The following is a 20,463-nucleotide window of genomic DNA, read 5'->3' as shown; positions in this document are numbered from 1 at the left end:
CGTGAGTCCTCCAGCTGTGCTCTTTTACAAAAGAGTACACACCGTCCTGGTTTCTGGGCTTCCCTTAAGAAGTGTAGAATTGGCTTGTCCGTTTTTGTTTGTTTGTTGTTGTTTATCCAAGACAGTGTCTCCCTGTATAGTTCTGGATGTTCTGTAACTCACTGTAACTAGTGAGTTAGTTAGGATAGGTTGCCCTCGATGGAACTCACAGAGATCCTCCTGCCTCTGCCCCATGAGCACTGGGATCAAAGGTGTGCATCAATGACTTTGCTCTTTTTGTTCGTTTTGGCTTTTGAGTCAGGCTTTCTCTGTGCAGCCTTGGCTGTCCTGGAACTTGCTCTGTAGACCAGGCTGGCCTCGAACTCACAGAGATTGCCTTGTCTCTGCCTCCTGAGTGCTAGGATTAAAGGTGTGCACCATTACTGCCCAGCGTCTTGTTGATTTTATTTACACACGCGTGTGTGTGTGCGTGCGCATGCGCCCACGCGTGTGCATGTGTGTGCGTGTATTGTGAGGGATGTCCCAGTTTAGGTTCCGTCGGGTTTGACTACAAGTGTTCTTGGTCGCTGGCCTTGGCCTGTTGCTCTACAAAGCAAACAAGCAGGCACGTTGGTGAGATTCAGATGACCCTGGCTCACGTCAGGGCCTCTTGGAGACTGGCAAACTGCATTGGCAAGCCGCACTGCCTAGGTTTGTGTGACTCATGAGCTAAGAATGGCGTTTACATTTTTATGTGGTTGAGGAAAAAAATCATAAGAATACTTCATGACATGAAAAGATTTTATGAAATTCAAATTACTTTGCCCATAAATAAAGTTTTATTGGAACAAGGCCACTGTGAAGCTAATGTATGTATGTTCCGTGGCTGACTGTGGGTTCTAACCAGCAAGCTTTTCCTCCTCAGGCTCAGCACAGAGCACTGTGTCTCTGCTGTCAAGCCTGGTGGTGTGGGGCTCTCACAGCAGCAGCCATCCAGGTCTGCATGGGTCACTGGCTGGGTATATTATGATTAAATAGAGCTCTGATACCATCTGCCTGGAGACAGCACAGACCTTGTAGCTGAGGGCTCAGACCCATCAGGCGCGTGCACGCGCGCGCGCACACATACGTACACACACACACCGCATTTCACAGGCTAGTTGTGCACCCCTGTTTGTGGCCTGTGCTCCTAACTGAGCCGCCGTGGCTCACCCACCGCTCTCCCTGCACTGCTCAGGCTCCATTAATTTGCTGGGGCAGCTTGCAGGTGTGTTTGCTGGACACAGGGAGGCGCTCAGATGCAGAGCTGAGATCTCTACCCTCTGGTCCTGCTGGTCTCTGGGGTTAGCTCTGTGATAGGCAACAGAAAGCCTCCGGTGTAACCATCCCACCTCGTCCTGTCTAGTATAACCATCTCACGGTGTCCTGTGTTAGCCAACTTTTTATTGTCACAGTTTGAGACTACCACTTTACAAGGAAGAAAGGCTTTTCTTGGCTTACAGTTTCTGAGGTTTTTGGTATCTGTCACTTGTCCTTGCTGCTGTTGGGCCTGTGACACAGCAGAGTATTTGGATAGAAATGCAAGATGGTAAGCCAGGCGGTGGTGGCGCATGCCTTTAATCCCAGCACTGGGGAGGCAGAGGCAGTCGGATCTCTGTGAGTTCGAGGCCAGCCTGGTCTACAGAGTGAGTTCCAGGACAGCCTAGAAAGCCACAGAGAAACCCTGTCTCAAAAAACCAAAATAAATAAATAAATAAATAAAAAGAAATGCAAGATGGTACAAAACTGAACATCTCATGGTGCTTTGGAGCATTAAAAGAAAACAAGAAAGGAACCCAGGCCCTATCTATCCTTCCCTCCCTGGGCATGCCTGCTGTGGCCTGAAGACCTGTTATGCCCCACCCCTAACACCATCAAGCTGGGGACCAGGCCTTTCTGTGTGGGCTCATATCTTGTAGTAGCACATGAAAAGGACACTCTTATCTCTCTGAAGGTCCCAAGGTTTTTAGGAGCCATGTGCCAGGAAGTGGGGATGGAGACCAAATACGCATTTCCTTTGTCAACAGTATCACAGTAGCAGTTGCTTTTATGTGTGCTCAACACCACAGGTCCCACAGACACGGTGGCCTCACCGTTCTGAGTCCATGTGTGCTGTGGATACACTTGTGGCATAAATTGGAGACCTTGTAATTTTAAGGCAGGACTAATCAGTCATTGATTACTTCAAATGGTAAAGCCTTGCTCAATAACCAGAACTCCGTTACTGCGTGGGAGGGGTACAGTATGTATTGATGTTACAGTGGCCTCAGCTTGAGGAAGCAGAGTGGTCAGGACAGTTAGGAAAATCGAAGAGAATCTGCTACCAAGGGGCCCTCCTCAGGAAACCAGGGTTCAATAGAAGTGAATGTCGAAGCAGTGTACTTACTAGCCCTATAGCCCCCGGAGTGAAGTGTCAGACGATGAGCGTGTGTGTGTGTGTGTGTGTGTGTGTGTGTGTGCGCGCGCGCGTGCGCGCGCGTGTTGTTGCGAGGTGACAGTGTGCAGCCTTAGTGAACTCCTTGCCGAGGTAAGGGTGCTGCTGGTGCGGTCCAGTCATTGGTTTGAGGCGTCAGAAGCCTCTGGCACAGTCTGTGAGCCTAGCTGGAAGAAGCTAGGAAAGTACTGATGAGAGAGGAGTATGCTAAGATGTATGACAGGCGGGATGGGGGGCAGAGAAGGATGGGACTAGATAAATGAAGAAACTTGGTTTAAAAGAAGTATCAAGAGCCAGAAAGGCAGCCAGGCTCCCCTGAGCCAGTACCACAGACGACTGCAAAGGCTTGGTTCTGCAGACGGTGTGACCTGACCCAGTGTGCGACTCAGAGGGTAGCTTGTTAGGGCTTCAACTTGGACCAGAGTGCAAGATTCCCAAATGAAGGCAAACCACTTACAGTCGCTGTCATTAACACAATGAATGCCTTTCTGAGTTAGATCTTGCTACACACACCTGGTAACGCTGTTAATTCATTGTAAAGTACTACCTAGCAGTCATGGCTGAGCAGCACTTACTTGAGAAGCTTATACGGTGTAGGTTCACTCTTACTGGGGGCAGATAAAGTGGGAAGGTCTGATCAGGAATGTTTCCTAGTTCATGTTGCCACATCAGCAGGAGCCCGAGTCTGCTGGGAGTCCTCACCTCAGCAGCTCTGTGAGGTTGGCCTGCACTCCTTGCCGTGAGGTGTGGGGTGTTCCCCAAGACTGCCATCAGGGCCCGGACTTTGCTAGAAAGACTCATGAGGCTATAGTGCTCTTGAACGCAGTTGTGTGCTCCTTGAAGTGGAATGGCGTGCCAGACCAGCCAAGGCCATGGTTGGGTCTCGGGAGGGGAAGGTGTGCAGGCCAGCATGTGGTTCCTAATGATGGAAACACACATGGGGATGGGCCTTGGGACCTGGGCGCTTACTGGAGGTTGGTCATGGTGACTTCATCACTCGGTCTCTGCCTCCTCAGGGGGCTTGTTACCAAGGACTGTTGGGCGTGGCCGAGGTCTGGGAAGGAGACACTCCCAGGTGTGGGGAGAGCTTACATTGGACATCCTGGGAGAACAGGCCCATAAAAAGAACATACAGAGATCCGCAGCAGCTGTGTCTGTTCAGACCCCTGTCTGCATACAGACCCCATGCTAGTGGTCCTGTTGGAGGCCTGCGTGCAGTTATTAGGTCTGCGCCATAGCAGCCTTGATACATGAGCAGCACAGTAACCACCATGAGCTGCTGCCCCCCCCAAAGCCACTCGTTTTCGCATTAATTCGTCTGTACTTTGTAATTTCATCAGTTTGATTGTATCTACTACGTATTGCACTCAGTTCAGACTTGACCTACGTGCCTAAATTCTACTGTCTGGACCACTGCAGAAGGTCTCTGTTGTAGCCCGTGGGCACCTCGTGCAGTGCCTGCGATTTTAATTGTGTGTGTGGGTGTGTGCACAGTACCTGTGGAGGCCAGAAGAGGGCATTGGATCCTTGAGCTGGAACTTATAGGCATTTGTCAGTCACTCCTTGGGGTGTTGCTGTGCATATTAACCACGAGCCAGCTCTCCAGCCCAGCTACTGTTTGTACTTTTATCATACAGGCCTTTTGACGGTGTGTGTGTGTGTGTGTGTGTGTGTGTGTGTGTGTGTGTGTGTGTGTGTGTGTGTGTGTGTGTGACTGGGTATGTGTGTATCTGTCTTCTGCAGGTGTGTGCTGGCCTCTGCTCCCGGGTAAGCTGTACTGGCTTGCTTCTAGGTGGTTGGTCCATTTCATCAGAGTTGTCCCAGTGATTGGTGTAAAACATCTCCTCACCTCCTTGTCACCTTACCTCCTCACAACCCTGGGGCCTGTTGGGATGTCCCTGCTGTCATGGCCGATGGTGGTTTTCTGTAGCTTTTTATCAGCTTAATGTTTGTTACCGTTTTGATCACGATTGGGTTTCCTTCTTACTAGCGTGAGGTTTGGAGAAGGTGTGTGGTTGAGTCACGCAGCCACAGACCTAACATGTGGCCCTGTCCGTGAGGGAGCCCTCCTGCCTTGGTGCCACCTCTCATGTGTCACCCCGGGCACCAGTTTGCTCGTTCTCTACTTGGGAGGCATTAGATTTTATCCCAGGGTTTGGCAAGTATAAATAATTTGGGGATTAATTTGTTGTGATTTGTGATCACGGAAGTTTAGATTGTGGATGTCTCTTTCCTTTTTAAAACTTTTTTGTTTTTTGAGATAGGATTTTTCCATAAAGCTCTGGCTGTCTGGGACTTGCTCTGTAGACAAGACTGGCTCCAAGCTCACAGAGATCCGCCTGCCTCTGCCTCTTGAGTGCTGGGATCAAAGGCGTGCATCACCACCACCTGACTCAAAGTGTATTTTTTTCTGCATTGTCTGGCAATGGAGCCTGGGGCCTCCTGTACTGCAGGCAAGCACCACTGAACCACCAATGCTTTTGAATGCCCTTTTTAAAAACTAGCTTTATTAAGAAATGATCCACATTGGTGGAATTCATCAGGGTGTTTTCACAGGGGGCCCCAGGAGGGCCCCAGATCTAAGCCCAGTGACTTGCTCCAGTTCCGTACGCCTTCCTTCCCGTGGGCCTTGCTTTTCCAGGTGACCCTTTGAATGCCGCTGAGCACTAGCTGCTGGAGTTGTAGCAATGTGGCTGACCTGCTGGGCGGCACAGGCTCGGGAAGCAATGTGGTGACAGGTCTGCAAGCGCATGCCTGCACAGGGACAGGGAACTGCAGTTGCTGCTGCTGCCCATTTCAGCCAGAGGAACCTTCTAGTCAGCTCGGCTAAGGAGGGGTTCAGTGCCAAGGACTTCTGCCAGCCTGGCAGGATGACATCCAGCATACTCTCTGCCCTGGGATTCCTGGGGCACTGTGGTAGTGGGGTGATCTGAGCTGTCTAGGCTGCGTCTGCCAGTTTTGAAAGTCTTGGTGTCTGTCTGTGGAGCCCGGCCTGTGGTGGTGAATGGGAGACATAGTGTTCTTGCCTGCAGCAGCTGCTTGGAGAGGTGTCCAGTAGTTTGAGCAGGGGCCTCGGGTATTTGGAGTTGGGCTTTAAGGGGACGCTGCAGTCAGCTTTCCCAGGAGGCTTGTGCTCCTGGAGGCAGTTGACATTAGATGCTTGAGAGCTCCAGGCCTTTCCCAGGATAGCCCCTCAATCCCACCTCTCCCACGCCCATCAGCAGCTGTGATCTGGCCTGGCACCCTTCTCTGGGACTGTCCATCCAATAGAAGAGGCTTTGCCTCCTGTGTTTGCCAGCTCTCTGACCCCCTAGCAGAGCGGGCCTAGGACTTAGAGGGTCTGCTTGGGGCTCCCCATCAGGTTTTTGGGATCCTGAGAACAGCGGGGATGGCTTAGAGACCTGGTGCTATGTTTGATGACTTCTCTGTTTGCAGACTATGTCTACTTTGAGAACTCCTCCAGCAACCCGTACCTGATCCGCAGGATTGAAGAGCTCAATAAGGTAAGAGCTCCACACAGTGTCGCTGCTGCCTGGCCCTGGCAGGGAGAGGTGGAGCCTCCCCTGTTGCGGGTGGGCAGGGTCTTCCTGCCTGGATTTTGATGTCCCTTCCAGGAGAGGCTGTAAGTGAGTTCCTGTGGCTCTTGGGCCAAGTCTAGGCTTTTTTTTTTTTCTTTGATGTGTATGGGTGTTTTGTCTGCGTGGCTATCTGTGCTTTAGGAAGCGGAAGAAGGAGTTGGATGCCCTGGAACTCGATGGAGTTATAGATGATTGTGAGCTGCAGTGTGGGTGCTGGGAATCCAAAGCAAACTCTGGAAGAGCAGCCGGTGCTCCTAACCACCAAGTTGCTTCTCCGGCCTGTGCTTAAGCTTTATTTGTTTGTTTTGGTTTTTCGAGACCGGGTTTCTCTGTAGCTTTGGAGGCTGTCCTGGAACTTGTTCTGTAAACCAGGTTGGCCTCGAACTCACAGAGATCGGCCTGCCTCTGCCTCCCGAGTGCTGGGATTAAAGGGGTGTGCCACCAACGCCCAGCATGCCTAGGCTTCTTGAGGACAAACTCAGGGCGACCTTGAGGTGTTACCAGTTCCCCCACCCCATCTCCAGGCAAGCGCTGGTCTGTCCGAGGCAGGTGCCCTCATGGACTTGAGCGCACCCAGGGCTCGGGGGTCTGGATGGTTCTGGAGAATAGTCACAGACCAAGGGCTGCGGCCCTCTGTGCTCTTGGTTCCACCCATACACACACTCTGGCCACAGGACTACCATGAACACTGAGAAGTTGTCTGCTCTGTGCATTACAGTGTTGAGGGTGCATGTAGTGTTTATACACTGCGGTCCTGTTGGTGTCTTACCCCAGGCACTGCTTCTACCATGGTTTGTGTCTGCTGGGAATCCTTGGCAGGTACTTACTCCTTGGTCTGGGGGCATGGTTGTTCCATTACTGGAGCCCTGGGATATCCACACACCACCTAGGGTGATGGCTAGGAGTGTGGAGAAATGGGTGCCATTCCTTGGCATCCATTTGCTTGGAGTGACCTCCTGGCTCTTTGGAGAGTGGGGTGGGGTCATGTCAGCCAAAGTCATAGCTTGCATACACAGTAGGAGTCTTCTTGTCCATTCTGGATTTCTAGGAGCTCATGGCCATATCCCTACTATGAGCCTCAAATGTAGCCCACCCACTCTTGGCTTTGAAGTAGACACATGATTTGAGACTTTCCTAGGGTGCTGGGGTAGGCAGGCACATTTCCTGCTCTGCTTCCTCTAGTGCCAGGTAGAGGACATGACCAATTTCCCAGAACTGTGTCTCTATAAACACACTCTTTCCTGCCAGCCCGGGTGGCCCTGAGGCCCCTGTAGCCTTCTTGAGTACCATAGGCCAGTGAGAGGGGCTGTTCTCGACCCCAGGCTTGCTGGAATGGTGGCTTGGGATTCTTGGGATCAAATGGGACAGGGAGGGCAAGGTTGGACGCTACCCCACAGGTGGCGCTGTTGAGCCTGGACCGGGCCCTGAGGGCTCTTGATGAAGGCGAAGGTGTAGCCCCAGCTTCCAGGGTCTGACCTTACCAGCTCCTTGGGACCCATGTGGCCAGGCTGTGCTAAGCCTTGTGCTGCTACAGCAGTATCTTCTGCAGCCCAGGGATGAGGGGTGTGTGTGTGCGTGCACGTGTCTACTTATGCACACATCTGGGGGTGTTTTGGGAAGATGAATTGGTCTGAGTATACAGGTAGCTTCTGGAGACTTGAGGCCCGTCATGGCATAGGTGGGCACTAGTGTTTCCTCTGATGTACTTCACTGGGACCAGATTCTGGACAGGTACCCCATGGTTGGCCCTGGCCACAGATGGCAATAGGCAAGATGATAGGTTTGAACAGTTGGCTACTATAGGTGTGGGCAAACAGGTTTGTAGAGGAGTATCCCAGCTTCAGTGAGTGGGCCAGGTCTGCGGCTGGCTGTGTCCCCTGTATCCTGCAGTGAGCAGCTGCCAGAGGGTATCCATTGTCCCAGCACATGTAGCTGTGTCAGCCCCACCATTTTGAGTGATGTTGTGGCATAAGTGTCACCTACCTCAAAGCCAAGTGCAGAGGACAAGTCATGTAGTAGGGAGTTGTGAGCTGGGCTGGCAGGCTCAGATTCCCAGCCCTGCTGTCTGTCAGTGTCAGACCTCTGTTACAGGGATAGGGCTCCTATCCGGGCTTCTGTTTGGGCTGTTGCCATGGACCTCTGTGGTGTGGTGCAGTATGGGTCTCTATGGTAGACCGCACCTCTGATCTCCACAGTCTGAGAGAGGTGCTCTAGGTTTCACCCTTCAATACTTGAGATTAACGAGGCACTATTACTTGCCTGATGTCCCTGACTGCCATCCACAGTTAGCACATTCAACACACATGAAATTGTCTCAGGACCCTGCTACAGAGCAAAGACAAGTAAGTCCTTCGGTGTTGAAAAACTCCTGGATTCTGGAGGCCAAGCAAGATTAATGCATAATGCATGAAAATGGGGCTAGGAGGGAAGGGACAGCTAGTGCAAGGGACAGTTCTTTCAGGGTGCAGGAAGGGAGAGGCAGACAGCACCAGGCCTGGGGACAGTGAGAGAGGCTCCCCAAAATAAGCATGGACTTCTGAAGTGAAAACAGAAAGGGAAGACTGGAGACAATGGAGAATTCTTTCTAGAAAGTAGGACAGGCGGGCTGGAGAGATGGCTCAGAGGTTAAGAGCACTGACTGCTCTTCCAGAGGTCCTGAGTTCAATTCCCAGCAACCACATGGTGGCTCACAACCATCTGTAATGAGGTCTGGTGCCTCTTCTGGTGTGTAGGTAAACACCAGGCAGGTAGAACACTGTATACATAATAAATAATAAAATGTTAAAGAAAGAAAGAAAGTAGGACGGGAAAACCAGACAGTTCCCTAACCCAGCACCCACTTAGAAGGAATTACCGGAAACGAGTCCCCACAACAGGTAGGAGTGACCGAAGGAATCAGGACCAAACAGAGGGTCTTCTTGGGTGTGTCTTGTCATTCAGAAAAGGAGGGAGAATAATTTAGAGGTGTTGGATGGGGGCTGTGCATGCCTTTAATCTCAGCACTTTGGAGACAGGGATGGTGGGGTTCTGATTTTGAAGCCAGCCTGGTCTACATAGTGAGTTCAAGTCGAGCCAGAGCTTTACATAGTGAGACCCTGTCTCAAATAAACACCCTACAGAAAACCTCCTCTCAGTTCGGAGGGCAGTGGGTGGCATGAACCTCATCAGTTCGGAGGGCAGTGGGTGGCATGAACCTCCTCTCAGTTCGGAGGGCAGTGGGTGGCATGAACCTCATCAGTTCGGAGGGCAGTGGGTGGCATGAACCTCCTCAGTTCAGGGGGCAGTGGGTGGCATGAACCTCCTCTCAGTTCGGAGGGCAGTGGGTGGCACGCACCCACAGCTGCACTTTGCATTCTCCATGCCTGTGCAGAAGGCAAGGCCTAGTCACCTACCCAGCCAATGACTACCTGCTGGCCTCTGAGAAGGCCGTGGAAGCTGCCCGCTATTACAGTGAGGCCATCACCCTGGGTGTACTAAGAGGTACCCCAGCTTAGACACCCGTAGAGATGATATGGAGTGTCTCCAATGACCAAAGCTCAGCATTGTCCCTGATCCCCACTTGTAAGCTGTTGGGAGGATTCCGTGATAGTTGAGTGGAAAATTAGGTAAATAGAGAAATGTGAGTGAACATGAATTTGGGGAATGGGGCGCAGCCATTTTTCTGTAGTTCTATGCAGTCAGAGTACGTGATGGTTGACTGGTATTGTCAGCTTGACAGAATCTGGGATCACGTGCCAGGCTGCCCTCTTGGCACACCTGGGGAGGGCAGGGGGTCTTATCTTGATTATGTTCGTTGAGTGGGGCCACTCTGGGGCACAATTCCCTGGCTGGGATCCCGGACCATGTGAGCAGAGACGGAGAGGTGAGCAGCAGAAGCCTTTGTTCGCTCTGCTGCCTGTGGGTACCATGTGACTAGCTCTTTCACACTCCTGATGCCGTGACTTCTCTGACATTGTGCACTCTGACATGGACCTATGAGCCGGGCTGTCCTTTCCTCCCTTAAGTTACTCTGTCAAAGTAACTTAGCACAGCAGCAGGAAGAGAAATGAAGGCAGTGTAAACGGGGCCATTAAAATGCTGTATTGAGGGATGTGTAACGGTGTTGGCCTGGATGCGAGGGAGCTCAGGCCCACAGGAACCTGAGGGAGTCAGGGCCCAAGTGGCTGTCTCGGGGTGTGGCTTCTGTTACCGCAGGACTCACTGCGTGTTGACGCTTCAGACTATGAACTGCTTCACCATGGTGGGGTCTGTCAGATACAAGAGCCAACCACAAGAGAAGGGTGGCCTGAGCATAGGAAGGATAGAGTTCTCATGGATGATGGCTCTGGGTACAGCGCGTGTTCACAGACCATGTCAGTGTGAGTGAGTATCAGGAGTGAGGAAACGAACCTGTGCCTGTATAGAGCTTAAAAGTAATTTATGCTTTCTCCATCCAGGGCGGGAACATTAGCCAGGGTTATAACCTTGCATCAGTATTATCTTATTAGTAGTTTTTAGACAGGGTCTCACCTCATGGGCCCAGATCTCTGGGTGGGAGGAAATCAATGTGCGTGTCTAGCCGAGGTTCATTCTATTTTGGTCACGTTTACCTGACTTTGGATGTGTCCTCAGCTCAGGTATTGGTGATTTGTCGTTTTTCTCCTGAATGTCGCTGGATGGGGGAAGTTGGTCCTGTCTTGAGGCTCCTTCTGGGGCCTCCATTGCTCAGACACCTCTGCCTTGCTGTTACAGACGGCCAACGGGAATGTGGAAGCCAAGGTGGTGTGTTTCTACAGAAGGCGGGACATTTCCAGCAGCCTCATCGCCCTGGCTGACAAGCATGCAAGTGAGTCTCGGCCTGTCCCCGGGGGTGATGTGCCTGTCCCCCGGGGTGATGTGCCTGTCCCCTCCAGTGCCTACTCCTGGGTCCTAACCTCACTGAGGCCATCTGCTGGCCTACTTTGTCCTCTACTGTCGTAGCTGGATTCTGGTGACACTTTTACAGCTCTGGACAAATGCATAGTCCCTCTTGGACCTCCTGTTTACTCAGGGCCTAGGGTAAAACATCCTTCTTCCTGCCTCTCGCCCCATGCCCGTAGTTATGGGCCAGTGTGGGATGCTGATGTACCTGGAGCCTGGCTCAGACCCATAGGGCAGATGATAAGGAAGGTACTGACCAGAGCGGAGGCTGTGGTCGTGTGTAGCCCTTGAGATAACTGTTTTCATTTCACTGGAAGATGGTTGTGTTTTCAGAAACAAAGACCTTCCCCTTTACTCAAGGGAGCTCAAACCAACCCTGATAAGCATGGTCCAAGGGCACTTTTCCTCCCCCGGAACCTTGCCTGGTCCTCACACTTAGGGTCTGACCTCTCACTGAAGCAGACCCGCATAGACCACTGTCATGTTCTATGCTGGGTGTCATGACTGGAGCAGAACTGTTGGACAACTGCTGAGCCCTGGGTGCTTGACCTGGGGGCCTGCCCTGCCTGAGTTGGGCGACTGTGAGGCTATGGTCACTGTGGGTACTGTCTCCGAGCAGGAGAGGAGCAGAGTTGCCTGGGCTGTCCACCCAGGAGGGTACTTTATGCACACACATACACACACACACACACACACACACACACACACACACACACACACACACACACTCACTCACTCACTCCCCTAACTGGTGCGAGCAGGGTTGCAGGAGCCAGGATATCCTTGTGGTGGCAGCCAGTCTTATGGGAGCCCTAGAAACCTACCCTGAGCAGGGGTGTTTGAAGAGGCAGGGTGTCCAGAACTGGCTGTTTTCCCCAGCTCTGGGTCTAGGTTAGGGAGGAGCGGGAAGGAGCCAGACCTGACCTTAGAGCAGGGTTGGTTGTACAGTGGAGCTGCTGTCACCCTGTGGGTAGCCTGGGTAACTTCACTGTGAGCCTGAGTTTTTGCCTCAGGTGGAAGTGCAGCTTTGGATACAGAGTTGGGCTCCTTCAACCCCTGTCCTCAAAGCCCATGCTATGGCCTGTGGGTACATAGGCTTCATGCACTAGAAATGTTTGGTATGATTGGGGTTCTGCAGGTGTGGGTCCTAGTCTGCAGTAAAGTTGGGGTCATCTTGTATCCACCACAGTGGAGGGTAGTGGTCTGCCGGAAAGACAGTGACCTACGGTAAGGATGGCTGCAGTCAGAGCCTCACTGCTACAGAGACACCCCCCACACACACACACACACTCACTCACACACACACTCTGCTCCCAGAAAAGCCGCTTGGGCGTCTCTGGCTAGGCCTCTGGTGAGCTTCATCAGGCCAAGGAGAGGCATCAAGGTGCCAGAGTCTGCTGTGACTGCCAAGTGCCCCAGTCCCTGGGCTGCCTCCTGACTGCATAGCCAGGACACACACAGCTGGTTCCACAGTAAGGAGCCATCTCACAGGAGCCCGGGAGTCCTTCCTCGTGCTCGCAGAGCCTCTGGCTTCCCAGTTGGTACCCTGCCAGGATGTCTAAGCCCAAGCCCTGCCCTCATGGGAAGCCGGACGCTGTAGTATGTGGTGCACCCGGAGCAGAAACCCCTTCCAGATGCCCACAGAGGGAAATGTGGCCTGGCCTCTCTCCTGTGCCCTCCAGAGCAAGGCTAGGGCTTAGCAGAGTGAGCCCGGGAGTGGCTGGGGGCCGGAGCCAGCACTTCTGGGCCTGGGGTGGGGAGGCTTGGATCCAGGGTGGGCCTGTCCCACCTGCTGTTGGATTTGTCCTTTGGAAGGTCTCTAGGGAGAGCTGGGGCCAGAGGCTGTACATGTAGCTCTGATGGGGTCTGGCTTGCTCCAGGTCCAGAAGAGATAAGGGCATCCTGGAACCACTTGGTACCTGTGTCAGTGTTTGTGGGGAACTGTACCTGGGACCTGGCACTGATGCAGGCCACAGGCCCCTCTCCCAGAGAGGGTGTGGCTATGTTCCTTAGATGGACTGTATAATAAATACAGAGTGGGCGTGCACAAAAGCTGGCCTCATGTAACTTGGTAGCTGGGCCTCATGACATCAGGCTCTAGCTGGTGTGTGCACAGCTCCTGTCTGCTGGGCAGGAGCTGCTCTGAACAGACCTGCTTGCCTTGTTTAGGAGGAAAATAGCTCAGTGGAGATGCCCCAGGATCCTGGGGCCCAGTCATACTAAGAAAAAAATCTCCCAGCCCTGGCCTCCATCTAAGGTGCCTAAGGCTTCCCCCAAAAAATGCCAGAATGCTGGGCTGTCACCACATGGGGGCAACAGAGAGCCGCCATGTCTGGCAGGCTTATTGGAGATGTGGGTGTTGGCAGGCCTGTCCCCCTGCTGACACTCTAGGGGAGCCTGGGCTGTCATTATGCACACACTGTTCCATACTCTCCTGTTTGGGGACCTGGGATAGGCAAAAAATACTTTGTTGATATATTTTGTTTGAATATTTTGTTGATCAGCCAAGCCACCTGAGGTGCTTGCTGTGACATTGGTATAGCCTGGGCTTCTCCCAATCGTCACTGTCCTCCTCCTGTCCTGTTGCTCTCTTGCCCTTCTTTGGGCAGTCTTGTCTGGAGGCCCCCACTCCTGTTCTTGTCATTCAGAGAGGGGCTAGGGCCAGACTGGTCGAGTATGTGTGAGCCTTCTGCTTGGGGCAGACAAGAGCTGCACTCACAGAAGGTCTCAGGCCGTAGTTTGAAGAGGGATGGGACTCGGGTGGGTAGCTGGAAAGTTGGAGCAGTCAGGAGGTACAGGCAGTCTTTCATGGGGTGGTGTTTGTCCTCTGTTGGGAGGCCTGTGGCCCCCATGTCTCCTCGGTCCGGGCCCTGGGCAGGGAGCAAGCGCTGGCACTGGCCCTAACCTGTCATCTGGGCGCTGTCTGTCTGTTATGTAGCCCTGTCAGTCTGCTATAGAGCCGGACCGGGGGCGGACACCGGCGAGGAAGGTAAGAGCCGACCTCTGCAAGGAGGGTGTCCTCGCGTCTGTGTCCCTGGGCTGGGGCGGGTGACACACAGGTGGATGTATCCTGGATGGGCTGCCTACATGCCCATCCCTGCATCCCCTGCCGGCCGGCTAAGGGCTGGGATTCCCTATGTTCAGCCTGTAGCCCAGACTTGGCTGTGGCCCAGGCCTCAAGGGGGTTACCCTGCTAGTGCAGGCAGTCTGCTGTGTTTGTATGGGGCCGTCTGGCCTCAGGCTGGCAGGTGAAACTTCCTGTCCTGAGTATGTAGTGTGCCCATGTTTTTCCTGCCTCTCTCTGCCTGCTGTTTCTAAGGCCAGTCTCAACACTGTCCTCCTCTTCCTGTCCTGATGCTGAGCCCTATATTCCAGGGTTGCCAGGCATCTACATCTATGGGGCCTGCCCAGAGCTCCCGAGCCACCTTGGAATGGGCGTGAGATGTGATGTCTAGGCAGGAGATGGCCCTTCCGTGCTTGGTGCCCTGCACGAGGGAGAACTACCTGGGGCTGGGGCTCTCAGCTGCCATCTACAGAGGTGACTGACAGGGCCTCTTTGTCCTCTAGGGGAGGTGGAGGAGGAGGTAGAGAACCCAGAGATGGTGGACCTGCCTGAGAAGCTGAAGCACCAGCTGCGGCATCGGGAGCTGTTCCTCTCTCGGCAGTTGGAGTCTCTGCCTGCCACCCACATCAGGTAATTCCCACCCCCACCTGGTGCCCTGCTGCCTGCCTGGCCCTCCTCCACTTACCCACCCTTCTCTTCCAGGGGCAAATGCAGCGTCACCCTGCTCAACGAGACCGAGTCGCTCAAGTCCTACCTGGAGCGTGAGGTAAGACCTGTCCTCCTGCCGTCTGCCCTTTGTGCTGCAGCTCCTTCCCTGCTCACAGTACCTGTCACCAGGACTCAGAGACGCTCGTCTGCATCCTGCTGGTCACAGCAGGTGTTGCTAGGCAGTCCCTCAGGATGACCCGTGTGGAGGTTCCGACTCAGGGGATAGGTGGTTGGAATTGGTGAGCACTTTATACCTTGTCTCTTACCTGGGTGCTTGGAAAAAAGCTCCGTAGGTGTCACATGGAAAACGGAAGCCTGTGCAGGCTGTCAGTGTCCACAGTCTAAAGTGACCTCAGTGACCTCAGGACTGGCTGCTGGCCTTCGAGCTTCTTTTTTTTTTTTTTTGGTTTTACGAGACAGGATTTCTCTGTATTGTTTTGGAGGCTGTCAGTCCAGCCCGGCCTCGAACTCACAGAGATCCGCCTGCCTCTGCCTCCCGAGTGCTGGGATTAAAGGTGTGAACCACCACCGCCCGGCGGGATAAGTAGCTTTTATGTAGGGTCACACTGCACAAAATGGTCACCCCCATTAGATGTCACCCCCGGTGTTGTACCACTGCTGGGAGGGTCAGATTTCTGAGGCTCGGTGGCTGGCATGTCAGTTACTTGGAGGATGTGGCGGTCGGAAGGAACCTGATAGTCAGGTGAGAAGCGGGTGTGTCCAGTTCACACCACCACATCCTCCTCCTCCCCCACTCTCCCCTCCTCCTCCCCCCGGCCCCCTGGGAGCTGCCTCTGGGACCCCACTAGCTCAGCTCGAACCTTGTGGCCTGAGGCTCCCATGTACAGCCAGCTCAGGCTGGCCTAGACATAGACAGCACCCCGTTTCCTGTGTGCCCCCAGGGAGTGCCATTGACGCTTAGAGTACCCGGATGGCAGAAGATGCCCTACGGTCAGCCACACCCCCCACTTGGGTGGTTTCTGAATATAGCTCTCACTGAGAACCTGCTCTGTAGGGAGACCCCCGTGTCCTCTGTCATACCCCACTCCGTCCTCCGTCATACCCCACTCCTGCCATACAGAGCCCTGAAAGAGCTGGACACGGTGGTCCAGCTACCACTACCTGAACCCCTTCAGAGCCGCAAGTCTGAGCAGCCATGAGACGCTCGGTGGCAGTCCTCTAGGCAAGCAGGGCCACGGGGGGAGCAGGGCATGAAGGACTGTTGCTGCACAGGCGTCTGGGGCAGGGGCTGGGGTTGCCGCCGCGAGTGTCTCTCTGGGCAGAGGGGACTTGGAAGGACCCCTGCTAACAGCTGTGGAGAAGGGGACTGCAGGATGGGCAGTCACGGCCTTTGTGGGCCACGGGCCGGTGGTAATGCGGCACAGCCAGTGGCAACCCCAGTGTCATGGGTGGCACACAGGCAGGCAGGCAGGCAGGCAGACAGACAGGCAGGCAGGCAGACAGACAGGCAGGCAGGCAGGCAGGCAGGCAGGCAGGCAGGCAGGCAGGCAGGCAGGCAGGCAGGCAGGCAGGCAGGGTTCCAGGCGCTGATGCCTACACCCAGGTGGAGAGGCCCATGTGCTCTTTGGTAGTGTTTTCCGTTTAGGTGTTTAGGAAACATGCAGTATTGAGCGATGAGAAGAGCAGGTTCCTGCTTCCTCTGCCCTGTGTGCCTGAGACTGCTCTCCCCCAGGCCATACCTGTGGCTTACCAGGCATAACTGCCAGTAGTCTCGGCCCTCACAGGCAAAGTCTCAAGAAACCAGGACTCTGCTGGGTCGTGGTGGCACACGCCTTTGATCTCAGCACTTGGGACTTAGGCAGGTGGATCTCTGTGAATTCAAGGCCAACCTGATCTACAGAGTGAGTTCTAGGACAGCCAGGGCTACATAGAGAAACCCTGTCTTGAACCCCCCATCACCCAAAAAACAAAAAGGAAAGAAACAGGAACCCTACCATGAAGAGTAATAGCCAACAGAAGGGATACCTAGCATGGTCGGGCCACCCAGGCCTTCCCACTAGTGGCATTTGGCATGGAACAGGCTGCGTGCTTTCTGTAATTCAGGGAAATGATATGGGTTTGAACAATGACAGGTCTGACGTCACCACTGTCTACTGGGTGGGCTGGGCCCCTTAGAAAGGCAGCATTGACAGGCCTTGTATGCGGTGCTAGCACCCCAATGCTGCAGTTGATTGACAGGTCTTGTGTGTGGTACTAGCACCCCAATGCTGCAGTTGATTGACAGGCCTTGTATGCGGTACTAGCACCCCAGTGCAGCGGTTGATTGACAGGCCTTGTGTGTGGTACTAACACCCCAATGCGGCAGTTGAGAGAAGTTAGTTATTTTCAGAAGTAGAATGGGGCGGGGGTGGGGAAGGTAGAGGAATTGCTAGTCACGGGAAGGAGTGCAAAGATGAGGACCAGCAGCCCTGGAGCTGTGGAAGAGCTGGGCAGCAAAGTGTGCAGGCACAGGCCAGGGACTAGAGATCCCAGGGAGCATTGAGAACCGGGTGATGGGGAGGCATTGATCTCAGGCCCAGGAGTCTACTACTCAGACCAGTGCTGTGCAGACTATAATTCTAGGACTGGCCGGGCGGTGGTGGCGCACACCTTTAATCCCAGCACTGGGGAGGCAGAGGCAGGTGGATCTCTGAGTTCGAGACCAGCCTGGTCTACAGAGCGAGTGCCAGGACAGCCTCCAAAGCTACACAGAGACCGCCCACCCCCAAAAAAACTAGGACTGGGGTAGTGGGCCTTAAAACTTGAGACAGGGAATGTTGAGAAAGGCTGATGTGTGAGTTTCAGCCTGGTGGCCAGGCACCGAGCTGGGTGAGCCATGAAAGCCTGCATCCTACATGGCGTGGAGCTCTGTACTTGGTGCATCTCCGTGCCTGCCTGCCTGCAGCCTGTAGATTCATTCCTAGGCACCTTGGTTTTTGTTGAACCCCACTCGCACACCCCTAGGGTGGTGGTAGTATTTGAGACAGGCTGTGTAGCCCTGACTGTCCTGGAACTCACTCTGTAGACCAGTCGGGTCTTAAATTTAGAGTCAGGCACCACTATGCCTAGCCTTCAGAAGTTGACTTTCAAATTGTGGCTTTTGTGAGGGGGTTGTGCCCAGTGACCTTGGCAAGCTCATGGCTCGCCAACGCTTAGTTGCTAACCGTACAGACACCTCTGCAGCAGTTTGGTGAAGACCCTTCCTCTCTTAACCCGTTTCTTCCTTTCTGTTGCTGTTGCTATAGGGACTTCTGCCCCCAGGGTCATGGGCAAGCAGGTTAACCCTCCCCCCCATAAGAACTGGAGGGCTTGTTGGGAGCCGCTGGAGGTAGAGGACCTGCCTGACGCCTCTGTCTTGTGTGTGGTGTCTTTCAGGATTTCTTCTTCTATTCTCTAGTCTACGACCCACAGCAGAAGACCCTCCTGGCTGACAAAGGGGAAATCCGAGTAGGGAACCGGTACCAGGCCGACATCACTGACTTGCTGAAAGAAGGTGAGGTTCGGGTGGGGCTGTGGCAAGGAGGAGCTGGAAGCAGTGTAGCTGCAGCCCCGGCCGCCTTGGCTTCCTAGTGGACGCTGGGATCCAGCAGCGGTCTCTGTTGAACCCCGTGGCTGCCCGGCCCCAGTCTCCCTTTGGCAGCTCATTATGAGTTGGATGTTACGTTGTTTCTGCTAGGCAAGTACTGTGTGCCACACCCCAGCCTCCTTCCTTGCTCGCTGGCTCGTTTATATTTTGTTTGCACGTGTACTGGTGCACCCCTTCTGTACAGTGCCCATGCCGTCAGAAGGCGCTGGAGCCCCTATGGCTGGAGTTACAGAAGCTCGTGAGCTGCCCTGTGGGTGCTGGGAGTTGAACCAGGATCCCTGGAAGAGCAGTCAGTGCTGTTAGCCACTGAGCCATCTCTCCAGCCCCCTACCGTGGTTTGAGACAGGGTCTCGGTCATTTGTATGTAGTTCAAGCTGACCTTAAGTTTGCCACCCTCTTGCTTCAGCCCTGAAAGGGCTGAGGTCACAGAAGCAAGTCTCCACACCTGGCTCATCACAGTTTTTAACTTTGTGTGCCATGGGTGCGTGCGTGTGTATGTACATGTGTGTATATGTACGTGTGTGCTGTTGTGCCCAAGTCTCAAAGTCCCCAGAGACCACCAGGAAGACAGACCCACTAAACTGCAAAAGCAAGGTTTAATGATTGTTCATCCACCCATGACAAGGACCCCATCTGGCTAGCTGTCACAGCAGCCCCCAGAGGGAGTGAAGTTCCCTGTCTACTGCTGGGTTTTAAAGACAAAAGTTACAGGATTACATCAGTAGGTACGTGTTGGTTTCTGATTGCTTGACATTTGGGAACAATTAGGAGCATTTCTCAAAGTCATATTTTGGCATGAAATACCTGTGTACCATTTATTTTCATTGGTCAGTGCTGAGAGGGAACATTCTGTGGTTTCTATGGCATTGTCTTGTTACTTGCAGGTGGCCTGTTGCACGTAGATACCAGTAGTTTTCAGAACTATATCCTGGAGACTACAGGGGAGGTTTTGGTCCCCTCTGGAGTTTCTTTTGTGGCCAAACAGTTCCCAGGAACCAAGCATTTAGGAGGCTGGGGGGGGGGGTCTGGAGTTTCTTTTGTGTTCAGTTTTGGCCCTAGACTCCTGGAGGCCAGGGGATCTGGAGTTTCCTGTGTCAGAGGCCTATGTGTCTCTTCTGTAGCCTGTCATGGCTACTAAAGCAGGGGCTGAGTGAGGGTGTGCTCCCTTTATTTCTAAATTATTAGAAGCGAGGCCCTTGAGTTTAGTTTACCCTTTCATGTGCAAGTCGGAAGACAGCTGTGGGGTCTGTTTTCTAAGTTTGGGAGGAGTGTGGAGGTCACCTCTCTCTGTCTCGTGTGGACCCTTGGGAGTGCACTCAAGCCATAGACTCGGCCGCAAGCTCCTTTGCATACCGAACTGTCTCACCGCCACCTCCTTTTTGGGGGGGTGTAAATTGCATGTGTTCATTCCGTAATCTGTATGTGGGCTTTGGTCAGAGGACACCCTGCAAGGTTCTACCCTGCTGTGGTGGCTCACAGAGGCAAAACAGGCCGTCAGGTTTTACCACCATCAGCAGATGGACATCTGTCAACTCCAACCTGTGTCTGAGGCTTCCCTGTTCCTCCCACATCCTCCTGCAGTAGCCCTGGCAGCGTGATCTGATAGGCTCAAGACCCTGGTCTCTGTCCCCTAGTAAAGTGCTCGGGCTCTGTCCATGTCCCATGTACCTGTTAGTTCATTCTAAGAGAGTACCTGGTCGGGGGCTGGAGAGATGGCTCAGAGGTTAAGAGCACTGGCTGCTCTTCCAGAGGACCTGAGCTCAATTCCCAGCACCCACATGGAGGCTCACAACCATCTGTAAGAGATCTGGTGCCCTCTGCTGGCCTGCAGGGATATGTGCAGACACAATGCTGCATACAAAATATTGAAAAAAGAAAGATCTACCCAAAGTGCTGCATAGGGACCTTGGGGGCCTTGGGGGGGGGGAGAGAGAGAGAGAGAGAGAGGGAGAGAGAGAGGGAGAGGGAGAGGGAGAGAGAGAGAGAGAGAGAGAGAGAGAGAGAGAGAGAGAGAGAGAGAGAGAGAGAGAGAGAGAGGAAGGGTCGGAGGAAAGTAACAGAGGCCTTGCTTGTGAAATCCCCATGAGCTTAGGTTACTCGGGAACCAGAGAGGAGGGAGAGGTCTCAGGTCAGAGGACCTCCACTGGAGCACCTCCTCAGAACCCAGCAGCCCCGT

General features: G+C 53.7%; 1 protein-coding gene across 7 annotated transcripts in view; it reads left to right on the top strand.

The window, feature by feature from the left end:
* Positions 1-20,463, top strand: part of Mta1 (metastasis associated 1) — a 39,467-nt gene that overhangs the window by 7,324 nt on the left and 11,680 nt on the right. For 4 of the 7 annotated variants that reach the window (XM_040742348.1, XM_040742347.1, XM_040742346.1 and 1 more), the window contains exons 2-7: positions 5,888-5,955; positions 10,762-10,855; positions 13,868-13,918; positions 14,497-14,623; positions 14,696-14,759; positions 18,077-18,194. In XM_040742348.1, the coding sequence (XP_040598282.1) occupies positions 5,888-5,955; positions 10,762-10,855; positions 13,868-13,918; positions 14,497-14,623; positions 14,696-14,759; positions 18,077-18,194 (522 nt within the window). The remainder of the gene's footprint in view (positions 1-5,887; positions 5,956-10,761; positions 10,856-13,867; positions 13,919-14,496; positions 14,624-14,695; positions 14,760-18,076; positions 18,195-20,463) is intronic. The other 3 variants (XM_040742351.1, XM_040742350.1, XM_040742349.1) reach the window with 1 other exon arrangement.

Source organism: Mesocricetus auratus, unplaced genomic scaffold (genome assembly GCF_017639785.1).
Source record: "Mesocricetus auratus isolate SY011 unplaced genomic scaffold, BCM_Maur_2.0 Super-Scaffold_15014, whole genome shotgun sequence".
Taxonomy (NCBI): Eukaryota; Metazoa; Chordata; class Mammalia; order Rodentia; family Cricetidae; genus Mesocricetus; species Mesocricetus auratus.
This window is presented reverse-complemented; position numbering and strand designations above follow the sequence as displayed.